This window comes from Sphaerodactylus townsendi, linkage group LG13 (genome assembly GCF_021028975.2).
Source record: "Sphaerodactylus townsendi isolate TG3544 linkage group LG13, MPM_Stown_v2.3, whole genome shotgun sequence".
Lineage (NCBI taxonomy): Eukaryota > Metazoa > Chordata > Lepidosauria > Squamata > Sphaerodactylidae > Sphaerodactylus > Sphaerodactylus townsendi.
This window is the reverse complement of record NC_059437.1, coordinates 41,528,439-41,544,285: the sequence shown is the minus strand read 5'-3', so window position 1 is coordinate 41,544,285 and position 15,847 is coordinate 41,528,439. Positions and strand designations below refer to the sequence as shown.

General features: G+C 42.3%; 1 protein-coding gene across 2 annotated transcripts in view; it reads left to right on the top strand.

Moving 5' to 3' along the window:
* The window catches only part of MED13L (mediator complex subunit 13L), a 190,593-nt gene that overhangs the window by 147,510 nt on the left and 27,236 nt on the right, over positions 1–15,847 (top strand). The window contains exons 14-19 of one of the 2 annotated variants that reach the window (XM_048513786.1): positions 849–912; positions 6,559–6,779; positions 8,352–8,557; positions 11,676–12,622; positions 14,140–14,319; positions 14,788–15,011. In XM_048513786.1, the coding sequence (XP_048369743.1) occupies positions 849–912; positions 6,559–6,779; positions 8,352–8,557; positions 11,676–12,622; positions 14,140–14,319; positions 14,788–15,011 (1,842 nt within the window). Of the gene's footprint in view, positions 1–848; positions 949–6,558; positions 6,780–8,351; positions 8,558–11,675; positions 12,623–14,139; positions 14,320–14,787; positions 15,012–15,847 lie in introns of both variants that reach the window. The other variant, XM_048513785.1, reaches the window with a different exon arrangement.

Genomic DNA, 15,847 nt, shown 5'->3' with positions numbered 1-15,847 from the left:
TAGAGGAATGGGGAATCAAACCCAGTTCTCCAGATTAGAGTGCACCTGCTTTTAACCACTGCACCACGCTGGCTCTCAAGCATCACTCAATTTCCTGTCCGCTGGCCCAAAGGAGGCTTCTATATGGGGAATGTCCTGTCTGTTCTAATAGCTTAGTCCTTTTCATGACCATAAACTAGGTTTGGACCCAACAAAGGTTTCTGTAGAGAGCCAGCATGGTGTAGTGGTTAAGATGTCAGACTGGGACTTGAGAAACTCAGGTTCAAATCCCTAATTGTTCCATGAAAACTTGCTGGGTGACCATAGGCCAGTCACACACTCTCAGCCCTGACCCTGACTTGTATGTGGATGGGAGATTTCTACGAAATAGCAGGGGCGTAACACAGAAGCAGGCAAGGGAAAACTGCCTCTGAATGTCTCTTGCCTTGAAAACTGTGCGGGGTTGCCGTAAGTCAGCTGTGATTTGATGGCAAAAACTGGTACCTGTGTTAGCAGAGGTTTTCTATTATTTGCTACAGTTTCTCAATATCAATTAACATTGGAATTCTCTGGTGCCAAATTTATGAAAATGACCTGTGTATTTAATTAATTAATGAAAGGAAGTATAGACCTTTTAAAAATTAGAATAAACAGGAACAAGCAAATGACTCCGTTATTTTCACCAATGACAGTTTTTTTCATTAAAGCAAAAATTGCTGTGGCTGGAAGTTGTGGCTGATTCAAGAATCAAAAATTATCACCTTTTCAGTATTGGGGTGGAGTTTGAAATTCATGTTGTCATCAAATTAGCATCTTAAACAATTTTTTTGCAAGTTTTATTTATTTATTTTTAAAAATTTCATGTCTAGGCTGTGTCACCTGCCCTACGATCATCAAAAATGCCTGCTGTGGGAACTGAAGAGCGCCCTCTGGGTAAGGATGGCAGAACAGCAGTACCTTATCCACCAAGTAAGTAGCAGAGTCTGACAACAGGTTAGGTCAATTAGGTCAGTTGTTCTCAAATTAGGTCAATTGCAATTCCAGATGTTCATGGACTACAACTCCCATCAGCCCCTGCCAGCATGGCCACATCTGGTGAGCCACAGGTTGCAGACCTCTGGACTAGCCCAAGGTCACCCAGGGGCCTTAACCAAGAGAATAAAAACCAAGGTGTGACTTCATACACCAGCTTTCATTCCTGATTGGCCAGAGACAGCTAAAATTCAGTCTGAATAAGAATTAAAAAATGCAATTAAATGTGCTCACCTGGGGGCTCCATCCAGTGATAAAAGTTGGTAACTGGAAGGAGGAGGGAAGGCTGCTCTCTGCAAGCCATGATTTTAAAATAAATCCTTTGCAGATATGCATCGATCTGTTAATCGGAGTAACTCTTGGGTGATCTGTGATGATTTCCTTACTGTTTTCTTTTTGATTTGGATCCTGAGTTGCAGACGAAATAGAAGCTGCTTCTGAGATCCAAGTACAGCCCAAGCAGCTGCTCCTCTTCCATGTCAGTGTTCACACAAAAAAAATCATCATTGTTTTATTAGCTGCTCTGCTGAGGCAGAGTATTGCTATCCAAATATGATTGTATAAGAACCGTGAGGGAAAAGTAATTATTCTTAATTTGAGCTGTTTTCGTTTAGAAGCTATCAATTTACAAGTGGGGGTGGAATTTACTGTGAGCGATAGAAATCAATGATGTCTAATTGAAACTAGATTATATATATCTTTATTAAATATGCTGAACGAGGGAGAAGTTAAAAGTTGTCAGAAATACAGCTGTTGGTTCTTAGCACGTCTTTAAACAACTTTGATGAAGTCAAAGGGCATTTCGGGTTGTGTGAAGTCTTTGGATCTTGCATATATTTATGCAGATTTCAGTGTCATTCATTTCTGTCTCGGCAGAAACTTCTGGGAATTTAAGTGTAGTCTCAGATCTTCAGATTCGCCCGCTGTCCCCCGTCCCCCACAATCCCCATGTACATAGTATGCTTTAGAAATGTTTTATGTGTATTTAGAAATCGAATTTTGTGTGATACTAACAGATGTCATGATGAGTTACAAGATCCTTAGCTTCAGAGGAAAAAGGTACGATAGCTACTCCAAGCAGAAATCTCGCTCCACTGCAAATCATTCTTGAACGTTATCTCATTAACTCTGGCTGGTAATGAGAACAAATTGAGGGGAAAAACCATGGTGTCACAAGGATGAGTCAGAGAGTTTTATGGACCCATAAAAGCAGTGCTGATTTACTCAAATGCAGAACTATGAAGTACACAGAGATTGGATTTTGACAGTTTTAGTAGATCTATAGCTTCTTAAAATATGCAAAGCTTTCTCAAGCATGACACATATGGAAATGAATAATGGTACCCAGTCAGTCTTGTGGGTTTATTTAATTAAACATTTTTCTTCTTTTTTTATGACACTGCATTGCAGAAATGATAAAAAAAAGAGGGGGAACCCCCCACCCCCAAAATAGAATATTGTGGAGCAATTTGAGAAAGGGTAAATAGACGGGACTGGGACCAAGGTGTTAACTTTTTCTCTAGCTGGAAGCGATTTCTGTGAAAGACGTGAAAAAAGAAACGGTGGCAGGAATGGGAGGAGAGAGATGTCAGGGAGCTCAACAGCAGAACCTGTCTTTTTCCCACAGTGCATGCTGTGATGTGTTAGAAATCTAATCCCTCTGTGAGGGTTTTTCTATTGGATTGTTGTCCAAGAATTGTTGCCGGGTTATTGTCACTGAGAAACTACGAGGACATCAGATGCGGGTGTTGTCGTTTTAACAACAACAATGGCCCTTATTGGCATACAAAAACAAAAAAAAATACAAAACATGTATCAGAAAAAGAAATTACACGTGAGAAAAAGAACACAATCAGAAATTACTAATAAGAACATAAGAACATAAGAACTAGCCTGCTGGATCAGACCAGAGTCCATCTAGTCCAGCACTCTGCTACTCGCAGTGGCCCACCAGGTGCCTTTAGGAGCTCACATGCAGGATGTGAAAGCAATGACTTTCTGCTGCTGCTGCTCCTGAGCACCTGGTCTGCTAAGGCATTTGCAATCTCAGATCAAGGAGGATCAAGATTGGTAGCCATAGATCGACTTCTCCTCCATAAATCTGTCCAAGCCCGTTTTAAAGCTATCCAGGTTAGTGGCCATCACTACCTCCTGTGGCAGCATATTCCAAACACCAATCACATGTTGCGTGAAGAAGTGTTTCCTTTGATTAGTCCTAATTCTTCCCCCCAGCATTTTCAATGAATGCCCTCTGGTTCTAGTATTGTGAGAAAGAGAGAAAAATGTCTCTCTATCAACATTTTCTACCCCATGCATAATTTTATAGACTTCAGTCATCCCCCCTCAGACGTCTCCTCTCCAAACTAAAGAGTCCCAAACGCTGCAGCTCCTCCTCATAAGGAAGGTGCTCCAATCCCTCAATCATCCTCGTTGCCCTTCTCTGCACTTTTTCTATCTCTTCGATATCCTTTTTGAGATGTGGCGACCAGAACTGAACACAGTACTCCAAGTGCGGGTCGCACCACAGCTTTATATAAGGGCATGACAATCTTTGCAGTTTTATTATCAATTCCTTTCCTAATGATCCCCAGCAGAGAGTTTGCCTTTTTCACAGCTGCCATGCACTGAGTTGACATTCCCATGGAACTATCAACTAAGACGCCCAAATTCCTTTCCTGGTCTGTGACTGATAGCACTGACCCTTGTAGCATGTATGTGAAGAATGAAATTTGCAACATTCTTGCAAAAAAAGTGCATCACAACTAATCAGGAGATATGGAATTTTACAACACTTGGGAACACTGCAGAAAAAATAAAGTTCATATATTTCATCCGTATGTTATCATATTTGGGGCATACAAACAAAGAATGGTCAAGTGTTTCGACAGTAACCAGATCATAAGAACAAACCCTTTTAGAACTTTCCACATTTTTGTGTCTCCCATCCAAAAGAGCTGATGGTGGCACATTACGTCTTGCGGCAGCCAGTGCTGTCTGGGTGGGATTAATCAATAATCAATGCTCTCTGGGTGGGTGGGATTAATCAAAGATGCCAAGATGTGCTGCCATAACTCCACGCTCACATGGAATTAACAATGTGGTAGGGGAACAAGTTGTCTTAGCTGCAAGGATCGAATTATGAAAGTCAAGATCCCGGAGTCTGTTCTCAACTAACCTTCAGGCTGCCATCAGACGCGGGTTGCATCGGATGTGGGTTGCTTCCCACATCTGCAAGCAGGGCAAGGATGTCTCAGCAGAGCTTTTGCTACCAATGTTGGTCAGATTGGGACCCACAGGAGAGAGATATGATCAGAGTTGCTTCTGTATTCCCGACGTCTGTGTTCGAGTACAGTTTATAGACTTCTGCTACATCACCAGCAGCCTTTGTCTCCATTGCCAGCCATGACTGAGAATTCAGCCAGGATTGGAAACCCCGCTTGTTTATGTGGCTTGCCTGGATTACGATTTAGAGAATACAAACGTCTGCTGTTTATGTTGATCTGTAGCTTTGGTGCCTCCCCTCCCCCCTGCTTTTGTGGTACCGGTAAGCTGGTTTTCCTGCTGTGATGGGATCAGTAAAGAGATTTGGTGGGCAAGGCTTGGAGATTAGATCCTTCGTAACACTTCCCAGCTTGTATTGTCAAAGGCTTTCACGGCCGGAATCACTAGGGTGTTGTGGGTTTTCTGGGTTGTATGGCCGTGTTCCAGTAGCATTTTCTCCTGACGTTTCTCCTGACGTTTCGCCTTGTATGGCCGTGTTTCAGTAGCATTTTCTCGTTTTGCCTACATTCGTGGCAGGCATCTTCAGAGAATCAACTTATTACTTCCCAGCTTGTTACTTCTAGTTCTTGTGCCTGTTGAGCAAGTATTGTCATTGAGAGGACCAGTATAAACAAACTGCATTGCTGTAGCAAACAACAGAAATATTGGGAAAACTGTTGTTTCTTTTGCCCTTGCAGCTGCCAGAGTACACAGTTTTGTTTAACTTTTAGCAACAAAGGGTCCTTTTTTTTGAACTTGCTTCTTCCTGATTTGTTTCTGTAGTGTATTTTCCCTTTCCAGATATTTTTATTAGAGATTTCTTATGCCCTATAAACTACATCTATAAATAAGCAACATTGAAAAACTGTGTGTGTGTATCGATTAATAATCAATTGGTTCTTGAGTGTGTTCAGACACGCCCTTTTAAAACACCTTGGTGCATATTGTCCCCACAAATTTGAAAGCTGACCCCCAAGGAAATAAATAAATATACCTAATAAATGTCCATTAGGGAGGGGAAATCATTTGTGCTAGTTAGAAAGTAAAGATAGTACGGTTTGCAGAGCAGTTTCATCTGATGCTTACCTCAGAGATGTCTCAAGGCAAAATTGCTAATTACAATCCATTTTAGTAGGAGGAATAGCTTTCTTTTGTAGTCTTCCTAAATTGGGTTATGAGGCTGATTAGATAGGGAATTTCACAGGTTTTTAATGTAAGTCAGCACTTGCAGCATTGGTGTCGCTTTGTAAGAAACTTTATTTCTGCAATTTACCCCTCTCAGTCTCGGGGTAAAGTTGTAGAGGCACAATTTGCTAGGCTGCACTGCTGTGCAAGCTCCTTGTAAACAACGGAAGCTTGTTGTAACAAGCGCCTGACGGATCGTTCATGAGGTCTCTTGTTGGTTTTGTGACATATTACTAGTTTGTGGTGCAGAGCACTGGAGTACTCAGAAGGCCTTTTCCTTAGCTTCTGCTGCTCACTATGCTGTTTTGCGTTTGCTTTTAAAAAGTGTTTCCCTGTTCTTGTAAGGATGCAGCTGGGAGCACATGTCACTGCTTAAACCTAGCACTAGACGTGAGCATTCTCTGTGGGATTTTGCTCTTATGGGCTACAACTGACTTGTGAGACAAATTCTGCAACTGACGGCAAGCCTGCCTTCCTTTCAGCTGATTCTGCACGGGCCAATTAACACGGATTGAGGCCCTTTTTTAAAGCGTTTGTGGTGGGGGAGTTCCCACAGAACTCACCCCCCAAATGCTGCTAAGCTGTTTTAATGGCCAGAACCTAGGTTTAATGAAAATTGGTAGTTCTGCGACTTTCCCCCTTAAACCCAGGTTAGAAACCTGCTTCCTGCTTGCCTGTGCGAACCTCAGCCAGCAGGAGTGTTCACTCCCCACCCCTCCTTCCCTCCATGATTATGGAGGCCGCCATTAGAGGTAATAATCTAATAGGCAGCTGCCTTGCCATGCAGGTAGGTGGGGGGTATTCGTGGGGGTGGGGGAGGAATCTCAGCTGCGTGGTTTTCATGGAAACACAGCGTTTCCATGTGAACTGTGCTACCTTCTGCTTCCAGGATCCCAGATATTTTGGCTGGTCCCTGCAACTGCTCTGCAAACAGCAGCAGAGGCCGCAGAAATAGGTGCCACGAACCCATTGCTGCCCCTGCAGAATCAGCCTTCCTGTCTCAATGTTTAGCCTTGTATTTTTCCTTTTCCTGTTTGTTATCTTTTGAGCATCTTGGAAGGTTGAGTTTTACAAGGCTTAAGACTGGACCATGTATTTCAGCTGTGGCAGATCTGCAGAGGATGTTTCCAACACCACCCTCCTTGGAGCAGCACCCTGCTTTCTCCCCTGTGATGAGTTACAAAGATGGCATCAGTTCAGAAACCGTGACTACCCTGGGGATGATGGAGAGTCCTGTGGTCAACATGGTTACAAACCAACTCACTGAGTTTAAGATGGAGGTAGAAGATGGGCTGGGTAGCCCCAAGCCAGAAGAAATTAAGGTAAGCCAGTGTGAACCCTGTTTCAAGAAATCCCCCCCCCCAATACACTAATTTCTTATGGCACCCACCTTTGTAGGCCATAATTGTGTTGATCAGATGAAAACTCAGGCCACAATAATCAGACTTTGAATTACTGTGTGTTTCAGCATTATCTTGCAGGTACAAGTTGGCATGGCTACTCTTCTACTCCAGTATCTGTAAAATCAAATATTAACGTTGTATACTTTATTCTGCAACTTTATGGCTGATTCGCTGGTTTATCCCCTAAATCAGTGGTTCTCAACCTTCCTAATGCCGCGACCCTTTAATACAGTTCCACATGTTGTGGTGACCCCCAATCCTAACATTTATCCGTCAGTCAGTTTTATTACGGCCCTAACATTTATCCATTTTACAGATGGAGAACACTGATGCAGAGAGTCTTAGGCGACCCCTGTGAAAGGGTCGTTCAACCCCCAAAGGGGTCGCGACCCACAGGTTGAGAACCATTGCCCTAAATGAATAGTTACATATAATGGGCTTCGTTGAAGTATCATACCAAGCCATCGTTAAAGAAGCTTGTATGGTTTGCTATGATGTCTAATCACAGTGTACCTAACCAACCAGAACTAGATGTTTTTTTGTGGAAGTAGGTTCGCAAACCATGGTTTGTGCTAATTGTGGTATAGTGCATCAGCACCTCTATATTCTCTCCCACCAATAGATAAAAATGCAGTTCTCCATCATTCGGAAGAAGTGAGTGTGCTTCCACAGTAGAAAAAAGTCCTGATATTAAAATAGCCACTGTGGATAAAACCACCTGTATCTCTGAAATCCCTTGGGCTATCACAGCTGTTTTAACTGCATTCTTCTCAATATCCCCTGAGGACCACCCCCAATGTTTCCAAAATGGCCGCTGCAGGTTAAAATGCCTGAATCTCTGGAATCCCTTGGGCTGCCACAGCAATTTTAATTGCATTCTGCTTGGGGTCACCTAAGGATTCTTCCCCACCCATTGTTTTTTCAAAACTCAAACCTTCCACTTTTGTCATTTTTTCCCCTGGTCCTCTAAGATGACTACCACCTCCTTTCAGTACAAAGAAGGCGCAGGAAGTGGCTGCAGATTAATTCAACATTGAGGTTCCATCTTTCTGTGAGACATGGCATAGTCCTTTCCAGATGTTCGGGGGGAGGGGGGTTGCCAGAGTGAGGGAACTGAATGGAGTAGATGGAGTCAGCAGCTGACTTTGGTGTCCATCTTTTCCATGAAGGGGAAGTTTAAATTCTGCTTCCACTAAAGTAGGCTACAACCATCTGTCATGACATTGTGTCATCCTGTGTTGTATTATGGAAAAGAAATACAGAAAGAGGGGGCAAGAGAGAGGGCCGCTGTATTTGGCTACAGCTCTACATTCTAAGGAATACCTAATTCCACATTTACTTCCTGTAAAAAAACACAAGTGCTGGAATGAAAATGTCTAGCATCTGACTGGTTTCATATAAGAAAAGTCACCCAAACGTTTTGCTTTATAAGGAATGTAGATGACCAGGACAACTTTGTTTACAAACAGTATGATTTGTTTGGCATTGCAGGATTTCTCCTATGTGCACAAAGTTCCAACCTTTCAGCCCTTTATGGGATCCTCCATGTTTGCTCCACTGAAGATGCTCCCAAGCCAGTGCCTGCTACCTCTGAAGATTCCAGAGGCCTGTGTCTATCGGCCTTCCTGGGCAATTCCTCCAAAAATCGAACAACTTCCTTTACCACCTGCAGCTGCTTTCATCAGAGATGGCTACAAGTAAGTGCTGCAGTGGATACAGGGAATGGGTTTGCATGTCTTGTATATTTGCATGGGAAAGCAAGCTTCCTTGTTTGAGGTGCATCTTTACTTATGCCTTTTCTTTCTGTCTTGAGATACGACAGAGTTCTACTAGTTCCACACTGCAGGATGGAGAGGGGACTAATTCAAATAGCCAGCTGATAAACTTATTCACATCATTAGATGTAGGCTTTTTTTGTACCTAGAATATTTAGAGAATGCAGTGGGATCATCCTCCGTTTGTGTTCTTCTCAAACCATAGCAACGTAAATGATTGATTAGATCTGGCCATCAAGCTTCATAGAGTTTTCTGTCTGTCTCTGTCTCTCTGTCTCTCTCTCTCTCTTGCACACAGAACTTTCTGCATTTTTTTCAAAACTCAAACTTTGGTACTGGTCTTTTCAAAACTCTCCTCAGAGAACAGAGTGCTTTCCTAGCTGACCTGTTCTTGTGTATCTCTATTTTCCTTGAATAGATACAGAGATTGGGGAATGGCTGCTCTCTCCTGCTCCTCTCCTAGCTTGTGTTCTTTCTTTTCACCCCTTTATTTGTGGCATTGTAGCTGTTGGAATATCTCCTAGTAATGGAGATTATCCCAGTTCACAACGAGCAGAGTGCACGGGTGGCTGAGGCACAGCGGAAGCCTTACCTCGTGTTCACGTGTGAGGATCCCATTTGCGTGTAAGCTTGCACAAAAGAAAGTCGGAGTCAGTTGTAATCTAATAAATTCGGAGTCAGTAATCTAATAAAAAGGGTATTTATTAGCGGACTCCATTCTGGATAGAAAGGTAGGTAGATAGATTCACTAATCTATCCTAATCTAGCTGGATGGAGACGGACCCATCCTCCCTCTAGGCATGTTGAAAGTGAGATGGAGAAGTGTGCGAGAAGAAGGCGGAAGTCCCTGAGAGTATCAGTCTAACATCAAAGGGATAGAACCAGCATGATAGAGTAAAGGTGTCAATCCCTAGGTCCCTATCTAGCCACTGGCCATCTAGTAAAACCCCCTCTGTGGGTCGAGGCAGGAAACACCATAAAGTCCTTCTCTTCCAACAGTAGCCACACTCAGGTTGTGTCTTCCTTGGTTTGAATGTATGTTGTTGAGGAGGCAACACTTTGGGTCACAAGAATCATTTAGTGCCCCAGAAGTGATTGTATCCCATTTCTGTCCTGGAAGCCCGCTCCAAATGATGTCATCTCCGGGCCTCCCCCAGAAGTAGAGATGCCCAGAGTCCTAGTAACTATGAATCTGACACTCTAGAGAAGGAGCTGCTTACTCAGCTGTTCGTCTCCAAATGGTATAATTTAAAAATGACTATTTTATTTTCAAGTACATTATTTTCATAACTTCGTAGAGTCACTGAGGTATGACTAGCGGGTACTGTTGACATTAGACAAATTTAGCATGTTTTATTGTGCTATTAAAATATTGGTTGAAATAAATACTTCAGTGTTGTAGCTGTCAGAAAGGAAAAGCACTTGCTTCGGTGCTGATGGATTGTTTCTCCCATAGTTTTTTTCATTCGACTCGGTGGCTCTTCCTACTTCTGATATAACACTCTACCAGCTGGCTCTGCCTAATCTTGCCCACTTTGAAGTGGGTACCAGTATGTTAACCAAAAATTAATTGCAGGCCAGTTTAGCTGTTTACATGAAACTCACCCCCCCGCTTCCCCCCGGTGGCTGATCTTGAAGCACAGCAAAGATTAAAAATGTTAAATGCATAAAGCCCTTAAAAGCTAATATATAAGATAGGGTTCTCCCTCAGCAGTGAATTAAATTTAGAGAGAGGAAGCAGCTTGTATCTTTATATCAATCTTTTTTTTTGTATCTGTCAGTTTCCAGCTCCAAAGAATTTTGCAGTGCCCTCGAAGGAATTGCACAAAAGAGTCACAAAACCCTTGACACAGCCTAGGCAGCAATTTAATTCTCAGTTTTCTGTAATAGTAATGGGTTCCCTAGGCTTGAGCTGATTATTAATTGCAGGTGTTTATTGGGATAAAAATCTTTTATTTCCAAATGTAATCCAATTAGAACACAGACTGTTACTGCTGGCTTCTGCCCAGGAGGTGATTACTAATCAAGATTTCTAGGTCACCTTTTGTGATGCACTTGCTGCTCCTCAGCCTCCTTTCCGAACCTACAGGCTGCTCTTTTTTTGCTCCTCCTGGCTGGCACTCGAGTCTGTTGAGATAAAAAAAGGAAATTATTTCTGGAGAATCAGGTTTCGCTGCGTTTCCTTTTCAAACGGCTGGCAAAATGGGAGATGAAAATGAATATTTAAACCTTCACATTAGCTGAAAAGGAACAGTAGAGGTGTTTAGGGGGAAGCCACCATCCCCCTCCCCGCAGGTTTCCACTTCTTCATCAAGGGAGTGATTGCAGAAAGGAGAACATTTTTCAGAAAAGTGTTTTTTATTAGCAATGCAAGTAGGACTAATTATGAAGATCTTTACCCGCATTGCCCTGACTGTGAAATTCCGTGACAAGGGGCTCTGAATACCTTGTCGGAAAGTTGCTGCCATGTTCTGACCACAGAGATGTAACACGTAATGGGGTAATATAAAATGTGGTGCCGGTGCCATCCCCTCTACTCTTCTAGTAGTTGTGGCATAAACAGATGTCATACCAACTGAAGGTTGCTTGGCTAAAAGACACGACAGGTAGTATCTGTATTTCAGTAGGTGGGATCTTGTTAAATTCCTGTGGGCTCAAATCAGTAAAACATTGTACCCATCTGAAAACATGATCTCCTTAAATCCTAACGTTCCTTTTAAAAAATGACATATGTATAGGAGGAGTCTCATAGGAGGTGTCTTTAGAATTCTGTTGTTTCTTCAGAATGTGTCAATGTAGACTTGATTGACTTGAATACAGGCACCATACAAGGTTTGGTAACTTTCTACCTCTTTCCTGCTGCGCTAATAAAATTTGCTCAGTGTGGCTAAGATCCTATATGATGTGCAAATGTCTTTATGTTACTTGGGGGAATTCTTGTTAGAATACTTTTGCCTGCTTTCCTTTTAGACTAACACTGTGTGATGAAATGAGAAAGCCAATCAGTTGAGCTTTTTTTTGTTTGCTTATCTGCTTGCAGCAACGTGCCCAGTGTCGGGAGCCTAGCAGATCAAGACTATCTTCAAATGAACACTCCCCAGATGAGCACTCCTGTGACGCTAAATAGCACTGCCCCGGCTAGCAATAGTGGAGCGGGAGTACTGCCTTCTCCTGCCACACCTCGCTTTTCCGTCCCTACACCACGCACACCCAGGACCCCAAGGACTCCTCGAGGTGGGGGCACTGCTAGTGGGCAAGGATCTGTAAAATATGACAGCACAGACCAAGGGTCACCAGCTTCAACACCCTCCACGACCCGGCCTCTCAATTCCGTGGAGCCAGCCACTGTCCAACCGATTTTGGAAGCTCACAGCTTGTATGTCACACTCATCCTTTCAGATTCCGTGCTGAATATCTTTAAAGATAGCAACTTTGACAGCTGCTGCATTTGCGCTTGCAACATGAATATTAAAGGTGCAGATGTGGGATTGTATATCCCAGATTCGTCTAATGAGGACCAGTATCGGTGCACTTGTGGATTTAGTGCAATTATGAACCGCAAACTAGGGTACAACTCTGGGTTGTTTATTGAGGACGAATTGGATATTTTCGGCAGGACTTCAGACATCGGCCAAGTCGCAGAGCGGAGGTTGATGATGTGTCAGACCACCTTGATTCCTCAGCTAGGAGAGGGATCCAAAAGGGCTCAGGAGCTCCCCATGAGCCTTCTCCTCCTCCTCCAGAATCAACACACCCAGCCTTTCACCTCACTTAGCTACTTGGATTATATGTCTGCTAACAGCCGGCAGGTGCTCTCTTACACAAACTGGAGTTACGACAGAGTTCAGGCAGAAAGCAATGATTCCTGGATGGAGTGTTTCAATGCCCTAGAGCAAGGGAGGCAGTACGTGGACAACCCTACAGGTGGGAAAGTTGATGAAGCCCTCGTCAGAAGTGCCACAGTTCACTCTTGGCCTCACAGCAATGGTATGATTTTCTGTATTTTCAGGGAACATGTTTACATTTGCTATGTTTGCTGGTTTTAAGACACTTCACCAAAACATACCAATACAAAACATTGCCATTACAAAAGTCATGCAAGTATAGCTAGGATGGGCAGTATAGATAAATTAGAATGCTTTGTAACACGAAAAGTGACACAATGTTTGCTTGTTCATTAGTGTTATACTGATGGTCATATATCAGTGTCATAATACTTTTCAGCCATTTGCTGGGGAATATCAGAGGGGAGTGGCTAGAGTTGTCTTCAATACCTCCAGTCTTTTTCAGCAGGAGCGAGCAGTCAGTGGAAATGCACGATCGTGGTATGTTCCTATTAGTCTGTCCTCATTTACAAAAGGGATTACTCACAATTTCTTTTTTTTGCATTTTACATACAGCGATACAAGCAAGCTTTTGAAGTAATTTCCAACTCTGTTTTAAGTGTTGCTGGGCTGTATACAAGGGTGAAGGGCATACATACCTCTTGATTGGTTATGTATAGCTTTGGCACAGTTAGAACAGGAACATCTCATACCAAACATTAGAGAATAATTTAAAGTTAATTGGTACACGAGGTTCAGCTTAGAAATGTACTAAATGAAATTGCCTATAAAGTGCACCTCTGTTTCTTTGTGATAGTTTGAATTTACAGCTTCATTTAAATATGGATTGGTTGCAACAAACTTTAGATTTAGCAAACAAACTTTAGATTGCGCTTGTGGCCTACAATTTTGTTCTAACTCATTCACTTTAGTGTCTTATGAGTTAAACTTTAATAAGCTACTTTATCTGACAATGAACAAAACACAGATAAGTAGAATTTATCATATCCTCTTGCAAAAATCTGGTCTAAACCATGAAGCTTGCCTACCTTACACATTGGTCTTTTGAGAGAGACTACAGTTACAATTTCCTCTTTGCAGTTCTGATATATTGCAGGTTGGCGTAAATGGGAATTTGGGGGGAGTTTTCGGGAAGCCACAGATGACATGCAAAGGCCAGCAGACAACACAGAAAAGTTTAGAAACTCAGAAGTGCATAAAATATATGTGTAGTATTGTATAAAATTGACATATTATATCTTTAATACCATAAATATACACCATTTCTTTTTTTAAAGTGAAAAGAAAACATTCAGACCTATTATTTGGTGTGAAGGGAGGGCCAAAAAATATCACACAGATTTCAAGGGGGGGTTGCCACATCCCTAACCCCACTGATGTGGAAGGGTTAACTGTATATATGCTGCCCAGACCTCAAAGGAAGAAGGTGGAGTTTTTTTTTTTAAGTAATTAATTTGATGAAGACTGGTATTCTGGTTAAGGGAAAAACTAGCATTTAATAAACGGGGATATTCTGTAAGAGAAATTATTAAATGGAGCATCATTGTTATGTTCAGAGTTTTTTTAAAAAAACTATGGAAATGTGTAACAAAAGGAACTAAGCCGTACAGATGGATGTCACACAATCTCTGAGTCCAGCTTCTCCTTTTTTCTCCCCAGTCCTAGACATCAGCATGTTATCCTCCCAGGATGTAGTTCGCATGCTCCTGTCTCTCCAGCCTTTTCTACAGGATGCCATCCAGAAGAAGCGGACTGGCAGGACCTGGGAAAACATTCAGCATGTTCAAGGCCCCCTTACCTGGCAGCAGTTCCATAAAATGGCGGGACGGGGAACCTACGGTACAATATTTTGTCCTATTAAGATGATTCACATCTTAAAGCATCTGTGTTACATTGTGGTGCAGGGTAGCACAGCATATAGATTCTTTAAAAGATCAGAATTTGCAGCTGACATAGGAACGGGGTGCATCATCATTTCTTGCATTGGAGCGGGTTGGACTGGATAGCCCTTGGGGTCTCTTCCAACTCTATGATTCTATGAGTCATCATTGTATTAAATTACAGTGAGAATGATCTGATGACACTCAGCACTGTAAGAAGAATTGCATTTTCCCAGCACCAAAACTTTTATGTTTTGTGTAGGGGGGAGATGTGGTACATTTGCAAACGAAGAAGCATCTCCACAGAAGTTTTTGGAGCTTCCCAATTATTTGGATTCCTCACTTGTGTTAAAACCTTTACAATCCCCACCTGGGCATGTTATCAGCTCTTCCCCGTCGATTTTCTGATGCCCTTTTCTTGCTTCAGGTTCAGAGGAGTCTCCCGAGCCTCTTCCAATCCCTACTTTGCTGGTTGGGTACGACAAGGATTTCCTGACAATCTCTCCGTTCTCCTTGCCGTTCTGGGAGAGGCTGCTGCTGGACCCATACGGGGGTCATCGAGATGTTGCTTACATCGTGGTGTGTCCAGAAAACGAGGCCTTGCTTGATGGAGCCAAAACTTTCTTCAGGGACTTGAGCGCCGTATACGAGGTTTTATTTTTATCTAATTTACAATTTTTTCTGCCTTTCTACCCTCATAAGAGCTACTGAGGGTGCTGACAAGCTAAAGCGTATGTGATGAAATTGCATTTTAAAACCGTTAAAAGCACTCCCAACATATCATTAAAACAATTAAAACGTAAGTTAAGATACATTCAGAAACATAAAAAGCAACAATTAAAACATTGAGTAGGAAGGAAGTTGGTGTCACAGAGGACTTTTGAAGTTCTCTGTTGCATTCTTTACCATAAACATTTGGAGAAGATTTGCAAATCATTGCTTTGTACTTGTGTCCAACGGAGTATAGCACTTACAGTTAGTATTTCTGAACTGCTTTTGCTCGTCCCAACTTGAGAGAATTAATGGAACAGTGACTTTAAAAAGTAGCCTTGGTATTTAATCTAGCCTCCCATACTTTGAGAAACACCAGGTAATGCTGTTGTTACTCGTTGCATGTAATACTGCGAAACTTTGGTTTTGGTGACATTACAACAATCCCTGGGACTTAAAATCAGTGAAGAAGAATTCAGTCTATGCTTCAAGCTAATTTACCACAAGGTGGTGGAAATTACACTGATTCATTTGATTTAACTTCTTATTGGCATTTCAAAATCCAAATTCATTTAAATTTTGAAATCTGTGTGGCTGTTTAGGTGGGTGCATGCTTCTCAGTGTGCGTGTGTGCGTATGTATGTGTATATGTGTATATTGCAGCTTTTGAAAACTCAGAAGTAGATTTGGCACCCGGGCATAACCACCCGAAACAAAATCTGTAATTTAAAGTTTTGAACATGAAAACTATCTGTAAAGTCCTGTGTTAACTTTGT